At 52.6% G+C, this 25918-nt stretch overlaps 1 protein-coding gene and 1 long non-coding RNA gene across 2 annotated transcripts; one reads left to right on the top strand and one right to left on the bottom strand.

Moving 5' to 3' along the window:
• Positions 1-630: 630 nt before the first annotated feature.
• On the top strand, positions 631-10674 carry LOC144723712 (synapse differentiation-inducing gene protein 1-like). Its single transcript, XM_078602653.1, has 3 exons — positions 631-1407; positions 8912-9049; positions 9391-10674. Exons 1-3 carry the CDS (start codon positions 820-822, stop codon positions 9547-9549), a joined length of 885 nt encoding a protein of 294 aa, XP_078458779.1. The 5' UTR covers positions 631-819; the 3' UTR covers positions 9550-10674.
• Positions 10675-16674: 6000 nt separating this feature from the next.
• Positions 16675-18134, bottom strand: LOC144723711 (uncharacterized). Its single transcript, XR_013586268.1, has 2 exons — positions 17493-18134; positions 16675-17442 (listed from the first exon to the last, which is right to left on the bottom strand). It is a non-coding gene; the product is annotated as an uncharacterized LOC144723711 (long non-coding RNA).
• Positions 18135-25918: the final 7784 nt, after the last annotated feature.

The raw sequence follows: 25918 nt of genomic DNA, 5'->3' as shown, positions 1-25918 counted from the left end.
ATCATCATCATCATCGTCGTCGTCGCAGCAGCAGATGCGACGCATCGCCACGCTCCACTTCGCTCTTCAGCCCGAGGCGGTGTCAATTCCAGCTCCCAGCTACGGATTCAGACGCATCTGAGTGAGGCGCCTCCTCGCACAGCTGCCCGCGCGGCGGCATTCCCCGCAACGTGGCTAAACTAGAGGACGCTGTTCCGCTGTTGGCCATGCTGACGATGAATCTGATGCTGGTGCTGGTGGCGAATGATGGGGGGCGGATGGTGCTCATCGCGATAACCCGGTAGCCAATAGCCCCCCGTTCGTCATCTCCTGCAGCCACGTTGCCATCGGCGTCTTAAAGAAGTGAGACCGTCGCCGGGGGGGAGGGGGGGGTAGAGCTGGGTGGGGGAGGGGGTGTCTCGTTTCTTTCATCTGCGCTATACGGGCACGAGTCCATCGTGCGGCTCGCACCGCGAAGCTCACCGCGAAGCTCACCTCGAGGCACCCCACCGCGGCTCCTCACTCCGACCGTCATCTCGACCGCGTGCGCCCGCGAGCCTCGGCAAGGAAAACATCGCGCGGTTGCGTCCCGAAGGTGGGGAGCGGATCAACGGGGGGGGGGGGTGGGGGAGGAGACGCGGGAGAGGAATAGCGAAGATAGGACGACGCGATCACACGATCCGGCCGTCTCCTCCGTTGCCCGCTCCTTCTCCACCGCGCGCCTGCGATTAGCGCTGTTGGCTAGGTACGGCGCGAAAGAAGTTCAACGTACGTACGTCGCAGCCCCCTCTGGGCTTGTCCGCGCCGCACTCGGTAACGAGGCACGTTCCTTCGCTTGCCATGGCGCACCACAACAGCACCACCACCACCACTCGGAGCGCAGCACTGGGCCATAATGGCAACCACCATCCTCATCAACAACAACAGCAACAGCAGCAGCCCCACCAAGATCACCGCAGCTTCTGCTCGGAGTGCGAGGCTCTGGGCTCGGACCAGGCGCACGCGGCGCGGTACCCTGCCCCTCTCTACAAGGAGCAGCCGCTTCAGCGCTGGCGGCAGGAGGCGGACGAGAAAACCGTGCAACCTCTCGACCCCCGCGCCCTGCAGAAGGCGATGGAAGCGTATTACTACGGCCCGGGCTTCGCCTCCTTTGCCGCTCATCGGGCGGCCGTAGCCACCGACCCAGGCGGGGGGTTCATGGGCACGCGGCCGCAGCAGGGGCCGCCGCTGCCGCCGCCGCCGCAGCTGCTGCTGCTGCACAAAGATTCGGTGGCCGAGTGCTGCGAGACAACGTTTAGCGAGGGACGGGTCAGGCCTGCCGATGCGTTGCCCGAGCCGGACTTTTGCGGGCTGGCCACGAGCGATGCCCACGTGCACACGGATTCGTACGACACGGACGAGGAAGACGAGAACTTCCACGAGCTCGACGTAAGGCCACCATCGCCCCAAATTGCTCTCTCGCTCTCTCTCTCTCTCTCGTTGCGTTAACGAAGCCGTTTCACCGCTGCGCGTTGTTGTCGCCTGCACCGTAGCACGTCACGCAGACACACACACCGCGCTCAGGTGGGTTCTCAATTTTTGAGGCTGAGTCGACCTTAACGGGAGGCCACCACGACCGGGGTCCAGTTATGTTCTCGCTCGCCGTGCGGTGTTCGCGCTGCGCGGTTTGGAACGTGACGGTGCAAAGCGGTCGGAGCCATTGGAACGCGAGACGATAATTCAGAGATTTATCTACCCGGCGCGGCAAGTTTGAAACTCTTGTCAGAATGAATGCGTCGAGCACGCTGGGACTGTCAGTTCCCGTGCACGTGACGGGGTGTTTACAAGGCGCCTGGCCGGCGTGGAAGAGTAGGCCAAGGTCGGAGCCATTGGAACGCGAGACGATAATTCAGAGATGTATCTATCCGGCGCGGAAGAAGAGGCCAATGTGCCATCTTAGAGGAGCGCTCTCGAGCTCCCGGCGGTGGCGTGAGCAGGGAATTGGATGGCTGCGCCTAGAGCACATTTGAAGTGAATTCAGAGCTGACATTTCTTTTTTTTTTACGGGTTTTTGGTCCCGGCGAATAATTGGGGAGGAAATTCCGTCTCCCGAGTCGCGCTCTCGACGTTTAAACACTGCCATGTCGTGAATATGCATGCGTTGTAAATTGTTAACTTATTTATATTATTATACACCGCGTCCAGTATACATCTCGATATTGATATTACTCGCATGGCTACCCCACGCAGTCTACCAGCAGCTTGGAACACACTCAGCGAGAAATTAAGCCCTCGGTTAATTTGCCACGATTACTCATTGTGTTGTTCCGCTTTTAATTGAGACGAATTACGACAGCTGCACCACGTGTTGTTGTTATCGTAGTGGTAGTACACACGTACGGGCAGGCTCCCAACCCTTGTTTGTCAATCCACTGCTGGATGAGGGCCCTCCCCCCACCCCACCCCCCACATCGCAAGAGCCCCAGCAAACAGCACGGGAGCGGTGACGCTGATGACAACGCCACCCAGATGTATTCCTCAATGAGTTCGGAACGCAGAGACCGCACGCGGCTAGCGTATTCCTCCGGATTATAAGACGCTGCGGAAAAAAAAAAGAAACACCCTCCCCTCCACCCCCACCAGAAACTTGTGCTGCGGTGTCAAAAAAGTTTTACAAATCGGCTCTGTCACACACAAGACAAAGATTCCCCGTGTAGCCTTGACAGACCGCTGGGGAAAGTGCTGTTAGCGACCACGTATGAAGGCTGGCACGGCACACGGGTGGTTTCGTGGCCAGCACCACGCCCGGCCGCCTTTGTCTCCCCAGTGGGGATGATTTCACAGACCGCACTAAGCACTCATTTGAGGCTGAGTCGACCTAGGGGAGGCCCAGGACCGTCACTGGTGTTGGCCGTGACCGGGCATCGAACTCGCTTCGCCCGGGTTCGTAGCGCAGCGCGCAAATCGTTACACTCCTGTCACAAACACCACGCACGCGCACGCTTACCGGGATCTAAGGCTCACACCCCCCCCCCTTTCGTTCTAGTTCCAATACAGATTGGGAAAGGTGCGTCCTATAACCCGCTTTGGAGCCCCCCCCGCACCCCTCCACACACACACAGAATTAAATAACAATGTACCGTTCCGTTTCAACCGCGTGGGAGTTAAACGCCACCTGCGCACGCTCCGCCTATGGTGTGGGTCAGATGAATGTCGTAACTCAAAAGCAAATGATTATAGTATTCTATTAAATTGGAAGATGAGCTTCCTCCATCACGATACTGATAATTACCATCCACTTAGCAAACCCGACCGTGCTCTATCTACAAGCACAGCCCCTGTGTTAATCCATTGCTAGTTTGAGGGCCTTCCCCACGCGGTCGTGGTGGTGAGATGGTTAACCATACTTCACCCCGCTGGTCAACGTGGCAGCACAGTACGGTACAACAATGCGATTCGTGCTTCAGCACTGCCCTCTGCTGACAATGTAGCCTGTCGCAGGACTAGAACCCCTGTTTCAAAGCGTTGCGGTCGCTCAAATTAAAGCACTATCCAGGCTAAACGCCTGCTTAGCTTACAGCATGTGATGAGGCCGGGCACACTCCTTGTGATTTGGTCACTCGTAATTTCAGCCGGCAGCAATCCAGAACGCTGCTCCGGGGAATGACTGCGTTTTGGCACCCAGCCCACACATCCATCTCGCAAATAACGTCGGCGGAGTACTCGCGACGTCGTGTGCCTTGTGCTCCGAGTGGTAGTGCCTTACGTCGCCTATTACTACTCCACATCATCCTCGCGTCGTTCCGGAAAGAAAACAAATATCGCGTGATGAATGACGCCCGAGGTCACAGACACCCCGCATATGTCTCGGACAGCGACACGCCGATTTACGTCTCGCTCTCGTTAACGTCGTTACTTTGTTATTCACACCGCTACTTGATTTGCGTCGCCTCACCACCCTCCCCCCACCCCAGACACACTTACGTTGCTGACGGCATCGTCATCATTTTCATCGTCGTCCGTCCTTTCTCGTTATCTGTCACCCTCTCAGCCTTCGTCCTCCTCCACCTCACTGCTCCTGGACATCGCCTTTGATCGGACGTCGTTTCGATATACGTCGTCGCGTCTTTCAGGAACGCATTCCCCGACGTAAATCGGGGTATTGCTGTCAATCGTAATAATGTTACTCGCAGAGCGCTAATATCATTGGTTTCAATTGTGCGCTCGACTGTCTGCTCACAGAGCGAGTGGTTGATTAAACGAGGGTTCGATGCCAGGAGTATGCGATGATGCCATTAACGCGGTTTGTGAAGCACAGCGAGATCAAAGGGACTTTGGCTTGGAGAGAAATCTGATTAATCCACGGCACGTCCGACGCAGTTGCACCGCTCAGTGGGCAGAGCACGCGACTTGCAGGGTGGGAGAACTTGAGAGTGCAATCCCCCGTTCGGAGAAAGCGATCCCACCCCATCATGCTTTCATGGGCGATAAAGCGAGCAACGTTCACCTCTCTGTAGGAAGTCATCACGGGTCGTACGATGATTAGTGTACTAACACTGACAATTTATCTTTAATGTAGTGCCCTTTAGTCAAATCCACTGCTGGATGAGGGCCTCCCCAGGCCGTGCAGGTAGTGGTGTTCATTTGACTATACTACACGCTGGCCAGTGCGGGTTGGTCAAGGTGGAGAGCATAGACGCCGGAGAATAATACAGTACAACAGTAGATTCAACTAAAGTAAAAACACAACTTATGTTTACTTGGTAATAGCGACTGAGCTAGACAGCTATTTTTCAGAAGCGACCTGGCCACAAATGATAGCTCAACGAAGTCGCTTAACGCGTGGAAATGTACAGCAGCCAAATACCCTGGAGAAAAATCCACACGACCACGGAGAGAGAGAGACACGCAGACTCCGAATATACAGCAGCAGGCACCAGGGTCGAGATCGAACCCACGTACCTCCTGCATACCAAGCGAGGTAGCTAACAACTCACCACTGCGGCACCCTCGCTTCTGCACCGTCGACCCGACGACACTCTCGCCCCATTGCTGTTGTACACAACGGCCCAGTCAACACGTGAACGTTGTTGGGCCAACGGTTCCAACCACGTGCCAAGGTTGGCGCAACGTTGCATGTTTGCCGGGAGTGAGAATGTTTCTTTTAAATAGGGACGGAAACTGCCATAGGCAGAGTGGGTGATTGGGGCGGGGGGGGGGGGCAAAACACCTGAACAAGGAGAAAGGGAGTGTGCAGCGTAGATGCCTGCGGTAAAGGAAGCTCCACGCAATCTCAAATGCCACAGATGTCAATGAAATGTGTACAGGTGACAACGGCTTGTGGCGGTGACGTGAAGCGGCCTGGAATGATCGTGGTCGTTCGGTCACCGGTGGTCAGTCACCCGCTGTATCACTCTTCTCTCGCTACTACTGCTACTACCACCATGGCCACTGGTCCCGTGAACGCCACTCATTGATTCCTCCAACTACGATGAGATCGCGGTCTACCAGAACACTGCGTTCGACCACCAGGTCACAACAGTCTCACTCGCTCATTCACACACTCGCTCGCTCGCCCACCCTGCACCTACTCATTCACCCACTCACCTATCACAAACAAAGACCCGCCCCCCGTATAGCCTTAACAGACTGTTGGGGCAAGCGCTTTTGGCGAGCACCTATGAAGACCGGCACGGTACACGTGGGGGCGGGGGGTAGCACCACGCCCGGCCGCCTTTATCTCCCCAATGGCGATGTTTACACACCGCACCAGGCACTCATTTGAGGCTGAGTCGATCTAGGGGAGGCCCAGGACCGATTCAGATATTCGTCCCTGTTGTTGCCCGTTAGCAGGAATCGAACTCGGGTCGCCGAGTTCTTAGAGCAGCACGCTCATCGTTACATTACCGCTCCCCATACTCACCGATTCACTCGCTCACACCCTCACCACACTTCACCCACTCATCCACTCACCAAACTTCACCCATTCATCCACTCACCACACCTCACCCACTCACCAAACTTCACCCATTCATCCACTCACCACACCTCACCCACTCACCAAACTTCACCCATTCATCCACTCACCACACCTCACCCACTCACAAAACTTCACCCATTCATCCACTCACCAAACTTCACCCATTCATCCACTCACCACACTTCATCCACTCACCCACTCACCACATTGCGGCTCACCACGATTCTCATCCCTGTTTCCCCCCCCCCCCGACTGCTCCACTTTGAAATTCCCTTCAACCGTAACATTTTCTCACGTTCTTACAGCAAGCCATGCTCAATTCCAACTAAATAATCTTACATCAATCTAAATTGAAAACTCATTTCGTCAGAACTGCTTGTTGTTGGTGTGTTTAGTTTGTTGTCCTTCCTCCCACCCCACACCTCCGATTAGCACGATTGGCTACGTACGGTGCGAAAGAAGTTCAACACACATACGTGCAACATAATACAACTGTAACAGTACTGGGTTGTTGTTAGACAATTGGGCTTTTAGGCCTGTGCTTGGGATTTAGAAATCACAACCATTCATTCAGAATTCGGAACTTTGTTCCCTGCGCCGGACAGAAAGCGGATTCGTTCCACGGCTCGGGAAGTGTCTGAAAGAAACAATATTTCCACGTTTTTTTGTGTCGCGGGAGATATTTATATATTTACATATTTTTTGTAATTTGAAGAGCGCGTACGAGGTGCGTGCGTGCGAACCCCCGGGGTGCGCCAACCTCGTGACTCGGCCCTCTGTGGCTCGCCGCTTGCGCCGATTCTCCGTTGCCCACGAGGGACCGCGGTAGCAGCAGCAGCTGCGGCGACGAGGAGGAAGAGGAAGAGGAGAAAGAGAAGGGGGCACGTGTGATGCGCTGCCTTCAAGCGGAAACGTTCCCATCGCCCCACGCGCCGGGGAAAATTCCGCTCAGCGTTGTTTAAATGTTGGGCCGCGATTCACGTCGGAAGGTGCCCCCCCCCTCTCCCCCACCGGCGGAGAGACAATGGGCGTTTTCTACGACGGGAGTGGGACACAAAATAAAGTTAACAAGTAATGATACTCTCACAGCGCAATTACGATAGCCGCAGATGTTCACGGGGTTTTAATTTTACCGGCGCGTTCATCATCAACGGTTGGCCCACGTTGATAAATAAAAGTCGGGTGCCGTGTAAAGATTGGATTACCGAGACGAGAGAAGGCATCGCTTGGATTGGAGTCACTCACGGCACATTACGCAGCGTGACGTGTGTTTAGTGGCTGTATTATACCCGGAGGGGGGAAAAAACGCCACTTCGAAGCCAGAAGTCCCAATGACTGCATAGGGACAGGCTGCTCGCAGCTTCCTGCTCCACGAGCTTCCACTCTGTGCCTCGTCTCATCCGCTGTCCTCGTTCCACGGCATCCTCCCCTCTCTCCCTCCACTCGTTCTCTGCCCCGGTGGCATCCCCATATCCCTTCTAATATACGTGATCATGCGTGAGTCTATGGGCCTCTGTGCGAGTCTATGGGCCTCTGTGTGAGTCTATGGGCCTCTGTGCGAGTCTATGGGCCTCTGTGCGAGTCTATGGGCCTCTGTGCGAGTCTATGGGCCTCTGTGCGAGTCTATGGGTCTCTGTGTGAATCTATGGGTCTGTGTGAGTCTATGGGTCCCTGTGTGAGTCTATGGGTCTCTGTGTGAATCTATGGGCCTCTGTGTGAGTCTATGGGCCCCTGTGTGAGTCTATGGGTCTCTGTGTGAATCTATGGGTCTCTGTGTGAGTCTATGGGTCTCTGTGTGAGTCTATGGGCCCCGGTGTGAGTCTATGGGTCTCTGTGTGAGTCTATCGGCCCCTGTGTGAGTCTATGGGTCTAGGTGCGAGTCTATGGGCCTCTGTGTGAGTCTATGGGTCTCTGTGTGAGTCTACGGGTCTCTGTGTGAGTCTATCGGCCCCTGTGTGAGTCTATGGGTCTCTGTGTGAGTCTATCGGCCCCTGTGCGAGTCTATGGGTCTCTGTGCGAGTCTATGGGCCTCTGTACGAGTCTATGGGTCTCTACTCTCCATAGCCCTTCGAGTTGCATGTTCTTTATCTCTTCTCAACGCATACTCAACCATCTCAGTCTACAGTCCACTTCCTGCCTTCTTTAGAATATTATTAATCCCTGCTAAGGGTCCAGCTTGTTCATTCCGCCTCCTTTCGCTTAAGATATATTCCCAACATCCATCTCCGTAATCTCATCTCTTCCGTCTCAAGCCACTCTTTGTTTCATTAGTGCACACATGTCTCTGCTCGATAGATATTACACAAACACGGCGCAACTGTGTTCAGGTGAAGTGCTTTCTTTTGGTCAAATCCCCACGTATCTATTGCGACGTTCCCATGATTTGGTTCAAGCAGTAACCACCGAGCCTATGCCTCGTGGACAGCATGTGGCCCATGGCTCCGTGTCAGCTGATCGATAGATGCCAGAAGTGGCAGCCTCCTTGTCCGACTGACAAGTGACCAGAGGAGAACGGTGACCGCTGGAGGTTGAACTTGGCTCGGAGAAAGCGTGCTGCATATGCACGTACCTTGTCTTCTAACTCTATTGATGACCTATTTATAAATGTCGTATTTCGTTATTACGATGATGATCATATCGACATGTTTGTACTCTAATTATTAATGGTGATGATGTTGAGGATATCTTGTTTAAAATATAATTAGGATGCCCTGCTCAAAATGACGATGGTTGTGATGGTGGTGCCCTGTTCGTAATCATACTAACGACACATTATTCAGATGATGATAAGAATAATAATAACCTGTTCACGGTGATGGCAATGCCATGTTTAAAATCACGATGGTGACAATTGTGACGACTACAATGACGACAACGATGACGTCGACGACGATGACGACGACGTCAGCGATTCCAAAGCGCGTGACGCGTGCCGATGTGTCCCCCCCCTCCCCCCGGGCGCGTGCCCCGCAGAGCGACTACTCGAGCGACACGGAGAGCGAGGACCACTTCATGGCCCTCCCACCGCGCGACCACCTCAGCCTCTCCGTCTTCACCATGCTCTGCTGCTTCTGGCCGCTAGGAATCGCCGCCTTCTGCCTGTCCCGCCGGGTAAAATCTGCCAGCACGACAACACGAACACGAGCGAGTTCGATACCCGCTCGCGGTCAACGCGTGCGGCGATTATCTGAACCGGCCCTTGTCCAATTTCTCCCTCCCCCCCCCCTCTTCGTAACCCCGGTGCCCGAGCCTCTCTGGCAACTGCGGGCCCTGGTTAGTTTGCACCGCCACCTGCACACACGATGGCTACGCCCACCATCGGGTATTGAACGTGATCGTGGGGGAACAAAAAACAACAGTTTTGACCTCCTGGCACTCATCGGTTGCAGGCCAGGCTTTGCCGACACTGTTTGCGTGATGGTGTTTTTCTCCGTCTCGCACGCGCCACACAGACGAGCAGGGCGATCGTCAAGGGAGAGCTCCACCAGGCCAGCGCGTCGTCTCGCCGGGCGCTCTTCCTCGCCGTCCTCTCCATCACCATCGGCACGGGCATCTACGTGGGCCTCGCCGTCGCGCTCATCGCCTACCTCTCCAAAAACGGTCACTTCTGACGCAGCCCCTGGGGCCCTCCGCCTGCCTCCTCCGCCCGCCCGTCCGTCTGCCCGCCCGCCCGCCCACGGCTCGCCTTGACCCCGCGGCTCGCCTTGACCCCGCGCTCACCTTGACCCCGCGCTCGCCTACTGCCACCCCCCGCTGTCGCCTCGTCGGAGGGGCAGCGGAGGGTCAGGTCGAGAGCGAGCGGTCGCGGCCAAGGCGATCGGCAGTGGCCCACACGACGACGGCGATGGCGCAGCCGGACCGAGTCTTAAGCGCAAAAAAAATCTAGTAATAATAATAATGAAGATAATTTTAAAAATAATAATAACGTCGCCGTCTACAGACGCGGCATCTTCTCCAGCGTGGTTCCGTCCTCGTGAATCCGAGAAGAATCACACAACGAGACGGTAACGAACCCCTCCCCCCCCCCTCTCTTCCACCTCTTCCCATTCATGCCAAAGGACATTCTGCATGGGATGCAAGTTAACGCTCGTTCGACCACTAGCGCAGCTTTTCAATGCGGGCGCTCCTCTCTTTGTTCGATTGTTCGTTCGTTTGTTTGCGTGTTTGTCGCTCTCTCGCACCCCCCCACCCGACCCCCAATATGGTGCGAAAAAAAGGCAAGACGGTGGTTGATGTGCTGTGAAATTACCTGCTCAGAGCCTGGCCACAGTTGCAGGGACAAACGTAGCAGAGAGAGAGAGGAGAGAGGGGAGAGTTTAGTTTCTCGCTGCTAGGTCCGCGGATGACGATAACCACCGGAGCCCAAGGGAGGCTGCCTCACCCCGATCATCATTTTGTAACCAACCATTTGTGTTGTTGTTGTTGCGGGGAATTGTTCAGCAAAGGGGCCTCTGGGTAACCGGAACGTTGACGATGGTAGCGATGATTTTGCGGGATTTTATAGCAATATTCTACGTTACCCGATGCGTGCACTAAACTAGAGGAAGGTTATTTAAATGAACAAAAAAAAAACCGCGGTTTGTCAGAGTTTATATACGTCATTTAATATAAATTATTCAAAGCATATACGATATGAAATACAAAATATATAACCGGCTATGTGTACGTATATGTATGTATGTATTCGTGTATGCGTATTGCATTTTGTTATCAAAAATAAAACTGCATTACACAAGGGGGGTGAGTACTGTCAAGACCAAAGGCTGTTGAATGTGTGTGTGTGCTATGGTCGTATCTTCACGTAGCAGCCCCGTGTGTTTGCACCAGCGGGCAGCACTGAAACGGCGAGTTGTATCGGTCAGCACCGCGGACAGCGACAAAAACAGGCCCTTCACGACAAGAGTTGCAGAATACTCTTTGTTTTTTTCGGTAAAGTCACGTCGGTGAAAATAAATAACTAAATACAACTACAAAATTAAATCACGACGTTTCGGAGGCAACGCAAGCTTCCGTCTCATCACCCTCCCCCTCCCACCCTCCCCCTCCACCCCTCCCCCCACCCCTCCCCCCACCCCACCCCTCCCTCCCCCCACCCCCCCCTCCCCCCACCCCTCCCTCCCCCCACCCCCCCTCCCCCCACCCCCCCCTCCCCCCACCCCTCCCTCCCCCCACCCCCCACCCACCCCTCCCCTCCCTCCCCCCACCCCCCACCCACCCCTCCCCCCACCCCCCCCCCTCCCCCCACCCCCCCCCTCCCCCCACCCCCCCCCCTCCCCCCACCCCCCCCCCTCCCCCCACCCCCCCCCCCTCCCCCACCCCCCCCCCTCCCCCCACCCCCCCCCCCTCCCCCCACCCCCCCCCCTCCCCCCACCCCCCCCCCCTCCCCCCACCCCCCCCCCCTCCCCCCACCCCCCCCCCTCCCCCCACCCCCCCCCCTCCCCCCACCCCCCCCCTCCCCCCACCCCCCCCCCTCCCCCCACCCCCCCCCCTCCCCCCACCCCCCCCCCTCCCCCCACCCCCCCCCCTCCCCCCACCCCCCCCCCTCCCCCCACCCCCCCCCCTCCCCCCACCCCCACCCCCCCCCCCCCCACCCCCCTCCCCTCACCCCCCCCCCCTCCCCCCACCCCCCCCCCCCTCCCCCCACCCCCACCCCCCCCTCCCCCCACCCCCACCCCCCCCCCACCCCCCCCCTCCCCCCACCCCCCCCTCCCCCCACCCCCCCTCCCCCCCCCGAGCGCCGCGCGTGTGTGCGCAATCGAACGCTGGCAGCCTGGCGACCCTGCTGGGAATGTTCCTGTCGCCCGCACCTCTAATTTCGAAATTGGCGACCGAGGTGACGACGCGGAGCCAGGTGGTGGTGGTGGGTGGGGGGCTTGGTCTTGGGATGGGTGGGCTCGTGTGAGAGTGGCTTGTAAACTGTCTTGGCAAGTACAGAAGGGACTGAAGCAGAAGGGAAGGAAACGATGACAGGGCGTGCCAGAATCGGGCGACACCTCTCCACGACGACCTTTCGTCACATGCCCCACGTGCTGCCCCACGTGCTACTACTTCTACAAATGCAGCTGCTTCTGATGATTACAATGATGCGTTCCATCTCTGGTTGTGATATGATGATTATCACACCCGTCTCCGTCTAATCCATTTCCCCCCCCTCCCCCTGCCCTTACGTCTCCACCACCAACGAGACATCCCACCCCCCCTACCCACCCACCACACCAACCTCCCGTAGCCAGGCAGCAAACATTTTAATAACAGCGTCGCTCCGGTTCCCAATTTCCCCGCTGCTAAAAATATCAACACGAGTCACCCGACAGATAATCAGCGATGAAGTCCTTGCGGCCAGCCGATTGAGAAAGTGCTGCCTGCCGAGTTCGTCGTCGTCACGCCCAGAGGTTGCTGGATTATACTGGTAGGAACCTCCTGGTTACACCAGCCCACAGGGGATTATTGTGTCCGTCCGTCGGCCGTGCATCCAAAAATGGGAGGGGTGGAGTTGGGTGGAGAGGGGAGGGTGGGGAGGGGCTCGGTGAGGGGTGGGAGGGGTGGGGCTGGGTGGGGAGGGGCTGGTCACCCCGTGGTGCCCTTATACAACTCAACGTTTAACCGACTCACGCCGGCTTGTGCCCGCCCTCACAGTCGGTCATATTTGCGGAATACACCACGCCGCCGTTGACCCTGGCCATTGACCGAGCAACCCAACGTTCCTACCAGCTCCCTCCGCAGGAATGTGTTATAATCAATTTGGGTGCGATGGGGAGAGTGGGGCTGCTGTGAACGTGCACCGCATTCTCTCGATGATAAGAATCTCGGGAAGAGTAAGATGCACCCAAAGCGCGTGCCCGATGCCGATACTAAACGGTATGCAAATGTGGTCCCACGCACACACACACCGACCATATTATTATAAGACGCATCCCAACTCTTAACTTGAAATAATCCAGAGCGTACAATATCTCAGTTAAGAGGACAGAATATAAGATCTGGAAAATGCAGCAGGCCCACAACTCACACAATCCTCGGTTCGATGACTTCTCACAATCCATGGCTGGTCTCTAATATATTTAAAAATATCAATAAAAGTAGAAGCCCTATGAAGGACCACCCCTCTTAACGACCAATCGCTTCACGATGGGCCTCCATGGAGCCCAGCGTGTTCGCTTACCGACCATTCCCCTGTTGACGGGCTGTTCGATACAGTAAATATAAATTGATGCATTGATTAACCATGTTTCTTTTAATATGATGTTTTATAATGTTGTTAGTATCTGTGTGTATTCATATCCATTGTTTAAATATTATAAAGTACTTTTTTGGGTGAAAAGTTGTATCTTTAGATGCTATCGGAATGAATTAAGCCTCTAACGTATATTTCCTATATTCGCTTAACGACCAAATTACTGAACGACCGGTTTCGTGGAACCAATCACCGTCGTTAAGAGGGGTTCTACCGGATTCTTTTGTCTCGTTTCTCATTTGTACCGTCTCGTTTGTGCTGTTTTTGTTAATCCCAAATTGCTCTCGAGGTAACATTGCCATGTGATCAGCACGTAATTGGCACTCATCGTAAAAAAATCGATCCTCAGACGCTTTATTGCACGCACGCATCACGGAGTGTGAGGATCTATACTAATCGATTGATTTATCCATGCCAAGTACCTGTGGTTTATTATCAAGTCCCTTAATGGATCTTGCTCGTCTCAGGCCATGTCCATGATGTGCCGAACATTTCTCCGCCAGCCACCCACGGATTCGATCTGACGTAACGATCACCCCCTTCCCACCACACCTGAGCGAGCGCCATTCAGAGGTTGAAATTCCTTTCGAGAAACAACCACATGTCGCGTGTATTATTTGTTGACATGTCGGCGAACATAACGGCCTCTGGTCGCTGGTGGGGGAAGGGGGGGGGGGTCAAGTGAACGAATTGAATGGACGAGTATTCCCCGTTTTACGTCGGGGATGCGTACCTTAAAAAGGTGCGACGATGGAAGGACGTAAATGAAAAGCAGTTTTCTTGTTTTTCCACGTCACTAAAAATTAACCCGTAAAAACAAAGTTTTTCACTATAAATCCTTTATATGCGTGGCGGCTAGAGTCTTATCGTCCTCTGGCTGTAAATGGCTGCCACCTATGGGTCAGATGATTGCATTGCACCATTAAGCAATTGGTAATTACATATAATATTTTTGTCCTAAAGTGTAAAATTTTGGAATTTTTTTTTCACGAACATTAATTGTCACGCACAACGAGTCTGTGTGGAAAATGTCAGCTCGATTGGATAACGGGAAGTGTGTTAAAAAACGACCGAAAGATTTACACGGTCCTAAGCAAGCAAGCGAACTTAATATAAAGGATTTAAAAAGCGTCATATTACTCAACATACCGGGGCATGACCAACAACTCCTTTTATTCAGCCAATGGTCTTGAAATAAAACTGCATGAAAGAACATGCTCTTTACTGGGGGTGGGGGCGAATTGGTGATGGCATTTTGAAAACCGAGGCTTTACGCCCCCAGCCCCTCCCCTTGTGTCTGCAATGTCCCGCTTTCACGTCGAACAAACACTGCCGTAGAAGCACGTTAAAACGTGTTTTAAGTAGCTCGTTATTAATGTTTAAATCTGTTAGATTTATAAGAAAAACGTCAATTGGATTCGCTGAATTAATGAGACAACTCGCTATGTTGAAGTGTTAATGCCAGATGTACTCTTGCAAGCTTTCTCTAGGGGGTTGCCACCTGTCCTGGTTTACTCAGGGATGTGTCATCTTATAAAGGTAGCTGCTGCCCTTGGAAATCTGTGAAGTCTTCCGAGGGTATTACAAGTCCCAGTTGATAAGAGTTGCGTAATGACACAACCCCCGATGACTACAGAAACTCGACGAAATGCATTCAATTGTCATTCTACCCTCTTCAGGCGTTGTGAGATACTGTATTTCCCTTCTCACACGTCCGAGGTTGTGTGCACAACAGATGTGGGAACCCGAGCTTGGGGCTGGCTGATGGGAGATTGTAAAACGTATTGATTCAGACGCGGAACCCAGGTGTTTAAAGCAGGCGAGAACTCGGGTCAGGTGTTCTCTACCAGGTGACAACTCAGCTGTTTTCTTCCAAGGTGAGATCCCATGTGTTTTCGACCAGGTGAGAACCCAGCTCAGGTGTTTCCAACCAGGTGAGAACCGATTAAGAGTGCAGGCCTCTTTTTCATTCGAGACGAGTGACAGAAGAAAAGCACGAACGTAAAAAGGGGCAAATGACACGGCAAGAAATCACAAATAAAACAAAGCAAAGACAAAACTAGTAGCGGAGATGGAATGTGCATAAACGCAGATGAGATGAATACGAATTTCAAGCTCAACAAGATAAAACAACGCAATGTTAAAGTAATGAATGTAGTTCATCACAAAAGACTCCGTTAGTTCAGAGCGCGAATGTGATGTTTAAATTGCATACGTGTCTTTGGTCGTCTTCCCGAGGTATTTAAAAAGCACGCCGCACGTCTCTCTCCCAAGCAGCTACATTGCTTATTAATGCTGCAGTTGAATGTAATTCAAGTTGCTAAGTGCGTAGTGTGACCATTTGGCTTTTATTCGGCGGCTAACTTACATTAGATGTGTTTGGCGTACAGGAACAGTGGGCGCATTTACTTTGCAGAGGCAGTCAGTCATAGACTGCAGGATTAGACTCTGAGCAGCAGCTGGGAATCGACAGCACAGACGGCTGAAGGGGGGGGGGGGTCCAGGTTAGGAATCTTTGAAGGTCTCAGCCGGGGGGGGGGGGTCGGGTCTAGCAAGTTAATTGCTACACACCTAATTTGAATATATTTTAACTCTTACTTCACGCGACAAATATTATGTAAGATTTATATTAGTTTTTTTGAGCGGGGACGGGGATGTCGGAGCGGGGGGCGCGGGCTGAGGTGGTCAGATTGCATCCAGGAATAAAAATGTGAATGCGAGTATAGTTTTCACCCCGGCGTCTCAAGACTCTGCCTCTTTCACGAGGGCCCCCCGCATTGGCACGGTCGGCCCCCATTATTCCGCTTTCATAGCGACCTGGAACGAGCAAAGCAAAGACTGAAGGGCGCCTCATTAATTTTGCTGGAGCAGTCAACACCGGATCACGGTTGCTTATGTTGCTTCCGAAACGTCGTGATTTTATTTTTATATTCTTTTACCTCCGTGGTCGCGTGGATTTTTCTCCTGGTCCCCCCCTCTCTCCACATTTACGATCAACATCACGCGGTTAGAGTATTTGGCCGCTTACAAATGTCCACTTGCGGAGCCACTTCGCCGAGCCATCATTCATTGATGGTCAGGTCGCTTGTGAAAATAACGTTACAATACAGCTCAGCGGGGCCTTACCTGGTAACACCTCCGGCTCTGCATGCAGCCGGGCAGTGTGAAGAATATGGGCAGCGCCGATTGAAGCCTCCCGATTAAAACGCAATGCGGAGGAGCACCCCGGGTATGCACCGCCCAGGGAGTGACCGTGCGTGCGTCTGCGCACTACCAGCCGTGCCAAATAATATTCTGAATAAAAAATTTAATAGGCTCCTACTCATTTTGTCCCTGCGAGATCGTAGTCAGTTCGACCGGCATCGATTCAAGCAAGCACGGCCTCTGCTGTTGAGACGCCGTGCGTGCGCGTGTGTGTGTGTCGACACCGATATCAAAGGGTTGTCTTGACTCGTCACTGCTGAACGTACGCACACCCACAAACAAGGCCCGTGCGACACGATTGGCGGGTTGTGTAAGATTTCTTACATATTTTGTTCTTTATTGAGAGACGGATACATGAAGGGGACATGAACGGGACATTGTCTGCCTTTCGTATGTTGCTAAATTAACGGATGAACAGCGCGAGTGGTACGCGGAGGCGATGCGTGTTGGCAGGCGGGGGCAGCGAGTGGTGGGGCGTTGTGGTGGTGGCATGTGACCCGTCTGGTGGGGTTGGTTGCTCTCAGGGAGCAGCAGGACGCGTCGACAGCGACTGTAACCGGTTGGGCAGCGCCAACGAATGCGGTTGCACGCAGTGCCGCATTAAGCTCGTGCGGGACCTGTAGCACGTGTCACGAAGGGGCCTGCAACGGTGGCGTCCTCTTGGGGCAATGCTTTAGCTGGTTTCGGTCGATACCCGAAACCCTAGTTAGCATCACTGTTGTTTAAATTATGGTGGGGCCCCTATTTCACGCGACGCCTCAAATGACCGTGTGCGGAATATAACCAGATGTATAGTGTCTACTTAGAACTTAACCTCGAAACAAATCTTACATTGTTAAAGGGCAACAGGCCTACTACTTATCCGGAGGAGTGCACGCATCACACGCCACTATGCCTACCAAAATGACCCTCGCAACAAACGCAACAACCAACACAGTCACGGCCTCATCGACTTACTCCACCACGAACGCTGGTGGGAGAAAACTGCCGAGCAAAACCCCGAAGGCACCGCACGAAGCATCACCTGGCTCTGGAACAGACCAAAACAAATCACTCCAAATGCCACCTCGAACCGGATTGGGCCCAGCCACCTCGAGCCAGATCGGTCCCAGCCACCTCGAGCCGGATCGGTCCCAGCCACCTCGAGCCGGATCGGTCCCAGCCACCTCGAACCGGATCGGGCCCAGCCACCTTGAACCGGATCGGTCCCAGCCACCTCGAACCGGATCGGGCCCAGCCACCTTGAACCGGATCGGTCCCAGCCACCTCGAACCGGATCGGTCCCAGCCACCTCGAACCGGATCGATCCCAGCCACCTCGAGCCGGATTGGTCTCAGCCACCTCGAACCGGATCGGGCCCAGCCACCTTGAACCGGATCGGTCCAAGCCACCTCGAGCCGGATCGGTCCCAGCCACCTCGAACCGGATCGGTCCAAGCCACCTCGAGCCGGATTGGTCTCAGCCACCTCGAACCGGATCGGTCCCAGCCACCTCGAGCCGGATCGGTCCAAGCCACCTCGAGCCGGATCGGTCCAAGCCACCTCGAGCCGGATCGGTCCAAGCCACCTCGAGCAGGGTCAACAGGCCACCTCAGGGGATCAGTTCCAGCCACCTCGAGCCAGATCAGCAGGCCACCTTGAGCAGGAGGATCAGTAGCGGAATGAAATCCCCCGCCCCTCGTCCTTGGTTCCCCGCGGCGGGGCTCTCTGTTGAGTCACACCTCTGGGCCCTCCCCCCATCTGATGATCACGGCGTGCCCACGAGACCAAACCCCCGTGCCCACGAGCCAATTCCACACAACCTGCAACCACTTTCACACACAGCCACCCCCAAAGCGAGTCCCTCGCTTCTCCCCAATCAACGAAACACCCTGCCCCCAAAGCTATCACTCCGATTGCCACAGGCCCTCAATTAAAAAAAAAAATTCGTGAATATTAAAACACACGAATTTTTCACTTGCGTAGTAAAGTAATTGTGTGTTTTTTTTTACTTGCTATACAGACAGATAATACGGAAAATCGCTAACCTTAAACACCCAGTCGTTAATAAAAGTTGAAGGCGGTATAGTACTATAGTAATAGAGCAAGTGCAGAATTACTGAACCGGAATTGATAGTCTTAGGTTTATTCGGTAAAGTCACGTAGATAAGAGTATGAATCCTTGCAGTCACGAAAGCTTCAAATCTAGAACGGAATTGATAGCTTGAAAGCATTTAGCGCGGGGCCCTTGAAAGTGCGGGGCCCGTAGCATATGTAGCAACTTGTGCTACGAGGATAATCCGACACTGGTTGCACGAGGTCTCTGCGCGATACATTCACGAATGTCGCGGCTCGGCGCGGTCTTTGTTTTAACTCCCTGCACGAGAGGAGCGAGAACGCTTCACGAGGCACGGCCGAACGACAGAACGGTCCGTTGCCACCACAACGATTGCCCCAAGCTCCGCGAGTCCCTAACATTGCGGATGTTTTTTTTAATCATCTCCAACGGTCGTTATATCATTCTACACTCACAAGAAGGGGAGATTGGAGGCGCGGGGGGGGGGGTTGAGAGGAGGCGGTGGGCAACGTATACCAGCATCACATTTTGACATTATTAATATCCATGCCCTTTGACCGCAGGCCAGCAAAGGTCTTGGCTTGGGTGGGGGGGGTTTGTATAATCGCTGCAACCAATTCGCGTTGATTTATTGTGGCTGGCAGCAGCCACGCGCGCGGGTGTCGGTAGGCCTGCGTCCATTCTGGTTAATGCGACCCAGGGCTCTCTCCGAGTTGATTTGAAGCCACGGGCTCTGGGGCAAGAGGTGCGCGAGTCGCCTTCGATGAAGCCGAGCACGCCGCCGTTGCCCTCATAGGCAACTGGGGCCGGGTGGGGTCCAGTGAAGACCGTGGAGAAGTGTGGAGTTTACACCATTGGAACCTCATTTGCCAGTAAAAATATGATAATTGTTTTTTTAGCCTTCTATCTGGCAACAAAACTGACACCTTTTTTACAAGGAGTCATGTTTACATAGACCACAATACCTGCAGTCATAATGCAAACAAAGAACATAACTCTGATAATGTGCACTGTCCTTGAAGTTGATTGGTCCACACCCGAGACAGCTTTCCTTAAAGCCTAGTCTCACATGGGTTGGACCAGATGACGCCAAAAGGCGCCAATCAACTTCAAGGACAGTGCACATTATCAGAGTTATGTTTTTTGTTTGCATTATGACTGCAGGCATTGTGGTCTATGTAAACATGACTCCTTGTAAAAAAGGTGACAGTTTGGTTGCCAAATAGAAGGGTAAAAAACCAATTATCTTAGTTTGGAGTTGTTGTGGCTTGGCTCTCCAACACACCGGTTAGTGCTGTACTAGTGACTAATTAGCCACGTTCTGTTGACGTGACAACCCTTACTAGTTGGCCGTGCCGGGTGGTGGCGGGTATTGACGACACATTTATCTATTTACGCGATCTAACCCAAACAAAAACTCTATTATGCTGGAGTTTCATTTGCAGTTATTTTTTTCCCCAATGTCGGGCTTATTGTTGCCTCCGGTAGCAGTCACATTTGGCTCAGTACTGGGGAATTCATTGTTTTGGTAGGAGGGAGGAAATTAGACTGTTTAGAGTCGTCAAATGAGGATATACAGCATTTGCAAGCTCACTTGTAACATAATACCACATTAAAAAAAAATCATTAAACCTCATTCACGAATCCAGTAACGCTCAGCTGAGTCTTATGGCCCTATTCCAAGATCGTCCTGCTATGGATGTTTTTGTTTTGCGAGTTCGTTTGTAAACCAGATTGTGTTATATGAATAATGATGGTAATGCTTGTAATTTGAAGCATTTTATTAAAAACACACTGCCGGTTGAAGGCCATCCCTCGCCGGTCAATGGGGTTCTCTGACCATAACTCACCCCGCTGGTCGATGAGCGCTGATTGTTGAAGGGTTTGGATTGGGCCTGGAGAAGTAGATATTAAACATAGGGGGAACATAGACATGGAGTAGGAAGAGAGAGGGTACAGAGAGAAGGAGGGTAGAGAGAGGGGGTAGAGAGAGAGAGAGAAGAGGTAAGGAGAGCAAAGCGTGAAATCTTTTGTTAAATCTTTCATTTAAAAATGGGGGGGGGGCACATAAAGCAAAGCATTGAAAAAAACAAAAACAAATCGAAATTATGAACGAAGCAAAGTGCCGACTACACCGAGCATCTTCTTGTTTCCTCTGATCGTAAAACATAAGGAGAGCACCGTTTCGGGCATCACTCGCACGCAGTTCCTGAGCCACGGCCCGGAATCAAACTCACGCGACCGGCTTCGTGTTTTCAGCGCACTCGCCACGGAGACCAGCTTCCCCTTTTCACACCGAGTGTTTATTTGTTTCTCTCCTCGTGTTATTGCAATAAAAAATACACACACACACACACCAGCTCCAGATTATTCTGCAAGAGTCAAAACCTCGGGGCCACCAAAGCTCGCAACCCACTGGGACACGCGCCGCTGCTACAAACCAACCTCACGCACTGTCGCGACCGAGTAAATACATGTGCGCCGTACGTCAACGGCAGCAAGCGTAGAAAATAACCCCCGTCGGTCAGAGGACGCGGATTTCATTTCCTGTGCTCCGGGGTGAGGAGGCGAGGCGGCTCCCGCTACGCGTGTCAGAATGACCTCGTGTGAGAGGAGAGGAGGCGGGGGAGGGCATGCCTGTAATTACGTCGCTCCCCTCCGCACCATTAATCACACCAGACGTCGTGACGCAAATGCGACCTCGGGCCCCGGCGGACGAGGCTTGCTCTGGAAGCAGGAGAGAGGTCGTGGGGGCTGCCGGAGAGGCGAGGCGTCGGCGGGGAGGAGGGGGGGAAGAGGGGCCGATGTATTTCATTAATCGAGCGTCTATCGCCACAAAACACCTCCATCCCGCTCGACCTTACAACAGAAACCCGCAAGTCGGATTTGTATCATTGTAATAAAACAAAAAAGTCTCATTGCGGGCGCTGTGGTGGCGATGAGATGTCATCTTCCTCGCCTGCTATGCAGGAGTCGGTGGGTTCGATCCCGGACCCTGACGATGCCTGTTGTATATTTGGAGTTCACGTGTTTTCTCTCTCCCCGTGGTGGTCGCGAAGATTTGTCACTTGGGCCTCCGGTTTTGCCCTCCACATTTAGAATCGTGCGTTTAGATGATTTAGCTGCTGCATTGCTTACACATTCCCACTGTGATGATGATATTAGCCACTGCGATGAGCTGTCATGTGTGGCTCGGTCGCCTCTGAAACAGATCTCATAGCTCAATGGGCTCTACCTGGTAAATCAGTTTAGTTTAGTTAGCGAAGCATGTATACGCTGCTAGTACAACATGAGCATTTCATTTAGGACATAATAAAGGGAGTGTGTGGGAGGGTGGTGAGGGTGCATTCTGGACACGAGTAGGAGTGGATTAACGGAGCAATTATCTCATTCGTGCCCGGCTTTTAAAATTATTCGTGCCCAAAAAACAACATTGTACAACACTAGTAAGGGGCAGCAGGGCTATGCTACGCCCGCTGCTCTCTCTCTCTCAGCCTTACCCTCGCGATCTGCAGGAGCGACGAACGTTGCTTGGGCCACCGATTATGAGGGTTGCACAGCAATCGCACGTGTTGGGCACATGCGGGTTTTATTTTCTCGAAGAATCTTTGTTGTCACGGCGCCGTCCAACCATCACCCCACGCCTCCCAGCACTGTCTGGATTGAATCTGATGACGGGTGGCACACGTGTGCAGGGTGGAGGGCAGCAGCTTACCGAGACTAGCATCGGAGTGGCACCCAAAATTCGGCGACCAAGAAGGAAGAGAAGACCTAAAGCCTGGTGGTGCTGGTGGTGGTGGCGGTGGCGGTGGTGGTGATAAAGATGCGTTTCGTGTGTGACAGTTGTGAGATGGCAGAGCAATGTTCATTTGCAGGCCAGGTGCCGAGTCACCTTCTGCCCACAGGGACAGCTGCGACTGGGAGGGGGTGGCGTTTGAAATGAGTTCACACGTGATGATGTGAAGCACTCCGAGATGCCGCGGCCGTACAGGAGGGGGCCGTATCAAACACAAATCGTCACGAATGTTATTCGTCACTACGCTGTGGAGGAAGCCATGCAATAATGCGGCGACAGCACTGGCGTTCGCCACGATGACCTCTTGAACTTTGTTTCAATCGTTACAGATTCAGAAAGGTCACATCATTACAGCAAACACATTTTCGTACGAGTTAACAATTTAGAACAAACCAAAACGTGGGTCCTGCATGTGCGAGCGAATACAACGTGTGCGTTTGTGTCAGTGGGTATGTGTGGAGTGGGAGGATTCATCGGAGGCGCGCTAGCGCAAAGGTTAGCACGCTGTGCTACGAACCCGGCCACCCGAGTTCGATTTCCGCTCACGGCAAACACCAGTGACGACTATTTGAACGGGTCCTGCGCCGCCTCGAGGTCAACTCAGCCTCAAATGGGTACCTGGCGCTGTGTGTAGTAAACATCGTCACTGGGAGACAAAGGCAGCCGGGCGTGGTGCCGACCACTCACCCCCTCGTGTGCCGTGCCGGCCTTCATAGGTGTTCGCTAACAGCACTTACCCCAACAGTAGGTTAAGGCTACACGGGGATCTTTGTCTTTGTTCCTGGAATATTTTCCAGAGATTTGGCACGGACAACTAACTAAAATTAAGCCCTGGTTTACGTTGCCCATATCCTAAAGTGAAACAAAATTAACTTCTGAATATTTTTCTTGAACTTCGGTCGCACCGAGCGAAGACAACCTCATATCTGGGAGCCCAAATGTTAAAAAATTAAAAATGAACTGTACTTATCTTTTTGACTTACAGAACATAACTATAATACACCACTATGGGAATACTCTGATGGTGCATTGTCTTTGAGTTGTGCGCCTTTTGGCGTCATCTGGTCCAACCCATGTGAGACTAGGCTCTAAGGAAAGCTGTCTCGGGTGTGGACCAATCAACTTCAAGGACAGTGCATACATTATCAGAGTTATGTCTTTTGTTTGTATTATGACTGCAGGTATTGCGGTCTATGCAAACATGACTCCTTGTAAAAAGGTGTCAGTTTTGTTTCCAGATAGAAGGGTAAAAAACCAATTGTCATATAATACACCAGTCACTCAATCGCGTAGCTAAAATAATCGTCTACGTACATTACACATTCATCTGCGCTTGTATATTAGCTACAAGACACATTTGCTCCCCTTGTGGTTCCAGGTGTGGGCGGTTGCCAAACGACCCCCCGGCAACCGTGCACTTTTCGAGAGAGGGTGACAATGTATCCATTTATTTAAATTAAACTTGCGGCACGAGGGGGCGCAAAGAGGCTTTGTTGTGCTCTCCCAGGCTGAAATTTATTCCCCGAGCTTTCTCTTGCAAACGCTCCACTCCCCCTCTCTGCAAGCGAAAGGCTGGCCAACCAAGTCCGTTCTCCCATAAACGTCCGGTGCCTGGCTCAATATCATCAATATTCATTCATTACTTTGCCAGTGAGCACGTGGTGGTGGTTGTGGTTTTTTTTTTTAGGAGCCTTCTACATATTTCATGCTTTGAACCAGTGCCGGATTAAGCGAGTGTGGGAAGTGTGGCATATGTTATAAAGGGGCCCTAAATACATAAATAAACACATAAATATTAAAACACACATTTTTTACTTGCATAGTAAAGTAATTGTATTTTTTCATTTGCTATACAGCCAGATAATACGACAAATCGCTAACCTTAAACACCAAGTCGTTCATAAAAGTTGAAGGCAGTATAGTACTATAGTAATAGAGCAAGTGCAGAATCACTGAACCGGAATTGATAGCTTGAAAGCATTTAGCGCGGGGCCGTTGAAAGTGCGGGGCCCGTAGCTACCTACACATGTAGTACTTTTGCTACGAGGATAATCCGGCACTGGCTTGAACGAGGGCACAGACGGGTCGTCTGCTGCGCTACGAACCTGCCACCTCGAATTCAAGTCTCAGCCATGGCTAGCATGAGTGGCGAGCGATACCTCAACCGGTCCTGTGCCTTCCTGTCACCAACTTGCCTTGACCAGCACGGTGAAGTATGGTCACACAACACCCGTGACTGACACAGGAGGGAGGGCGGGGTGGGGGTGACGGCATCATCGAGCAGTGGATTGACAAAGGATGAACATTTTTTTTTATTATTATCATCTATGGTGGTGTACGGTGCTGGTAAGGGAAAAGCTGCAAAGTCCTATGGGCTTCCAGGGTGTATATAACATGCAAATCATTGTGCGCGTGTACTATAAAAATGGCACGGGAAGCTGCGACAGCATCTCGGTAAAGCAGCGGTGGGCAGAGCAGAGGGCATGGTCGCGTTGCAGAGAGAACGAGAGACTCGTCCATTGCACAGGTCAGAGGAGGAGAGCCAAGCTATTGAGAGCCTGGGTTCGAACAGGGGACAGGGAGTCAACAGCACAGGTGGCTAGGGGAAGGGAGTTCCAGGCGATGGGGGGGTATTAAAATATATCGATTGGTACGCATGGAGCAATTCGATCGCACAGCGATTCGGTTAATTGTGACGATTATGAAGTTACGATTTGGATTAAGAATCGATTATTTTTCGTCTCGTGCGTTCGCTCCCGTTCTGCTGTCGTCCGTGCTATTATCCTAACAAAGGTACATTGGCATGCGATGTGCAAATACAGTTCTAACTTACGTACACTATAAATACACGTACGTGATATTTAGGTGTGTGTGTGTGTTTCAAGGCGTGCATTGTGAACGCAAGCATCACGAATCGGTGCCATCCCCTCTATCTTCCCACACCTCCGATTAGCAACGGAGTGCTACGTAGTGTGCGAAAAAAGTTCAACATACGTACACGTTGCGTCCGCCTGTCGTCGAAACACGCAGCGAAAATGCCCAACCAAATCCTTTTGGTTGGGCATTAAATGCACTCAATTAATTATCTGTACTGAATTGTGCACAAGTGCACACACTCGAGAGACCCAGAAATAAACATCACGGCCATAATCACGACGATCAATCAACCCCCATGCATCTCCAAAGAGAACGCCTGCAATGAATCACGGGCGGTTATAGAATAAATAAGTACACGCATTTACTCCCGAGCACGGTTCGTGCATTATCCTCATTGAATTTGCTCACGTCAAATATCTGAAACAACGTCCCTCCGTCCCTCGAATGAAATGCGAACACGTTCATGGCTCCTCATCTACTTTGCGATTAAGAACAACATCGGCGGAACGAACGTTGCTTATTATCAAGGCGTTGCTGTTTAACGTCCTTCTGTTGTTGTTATATTTTTTTGCTCAGCCAGCGGTTTGTCCGGTTTATAATGAAGGTCTTGGGGCCACCTCCGTTGAGGTTTGTTTATGCATTTGCCAGCACTCGTTCAGTCGCTGTGCACGACAGGGCCGCGGTGATGTACGTATGTTGAACTTCTTTCGCACCGTACGTCGCGAACCGTGCACATCAAAGGTGCGGGGGAAAGACAACTCAACACAAAAATCAGTTCTTAAGAAATACGTCTTCAATCTAGACGATGTAAATG

Source organism: Lampetra planeri, chromosome 18 (genome assembly GCF_965212315.1).
Source record: "Lampetra planeri chromosome 18, kcLamPlan1.2.h2, whole genome shotgun sequence".
In the NCBI taxonomy this organism is placed as follows: Eukaryota; Metazoa; Chordata; class Hyperoartia; order Petromyzontiformes; family Petromyzontidae; genus Lampetra; species Lampetra planeri.
This window is presented reverse-complemented; position numbering and strand designations above follow the sequence as displayed.

Excerpts from the sequence above, each read along its gene's own strand:
- LOC144723712 (XM_078602653.1), top strand. The coding sequence starts at position 820 with ATGGCGCACCACAACAGCACCACCACCACCACTCGGAGCGCAGCACTG. Across the intron at positions 1,408-8,911 it reads AGAACTTCCACGAGCTCGAC|AGCGACTACTCGAGCGACAC; the intron begins GTAAGGCCACCA and ends CGTGCCCCGCAG. Across the intron at positions 9,050-9,390 it reads CCTTCTGCCTGTCCCGCCGG|ACGAGCAGGGCGATCGTCAA; the intron begins GTAAAATCTGCC and ends CGCGCCACACAG.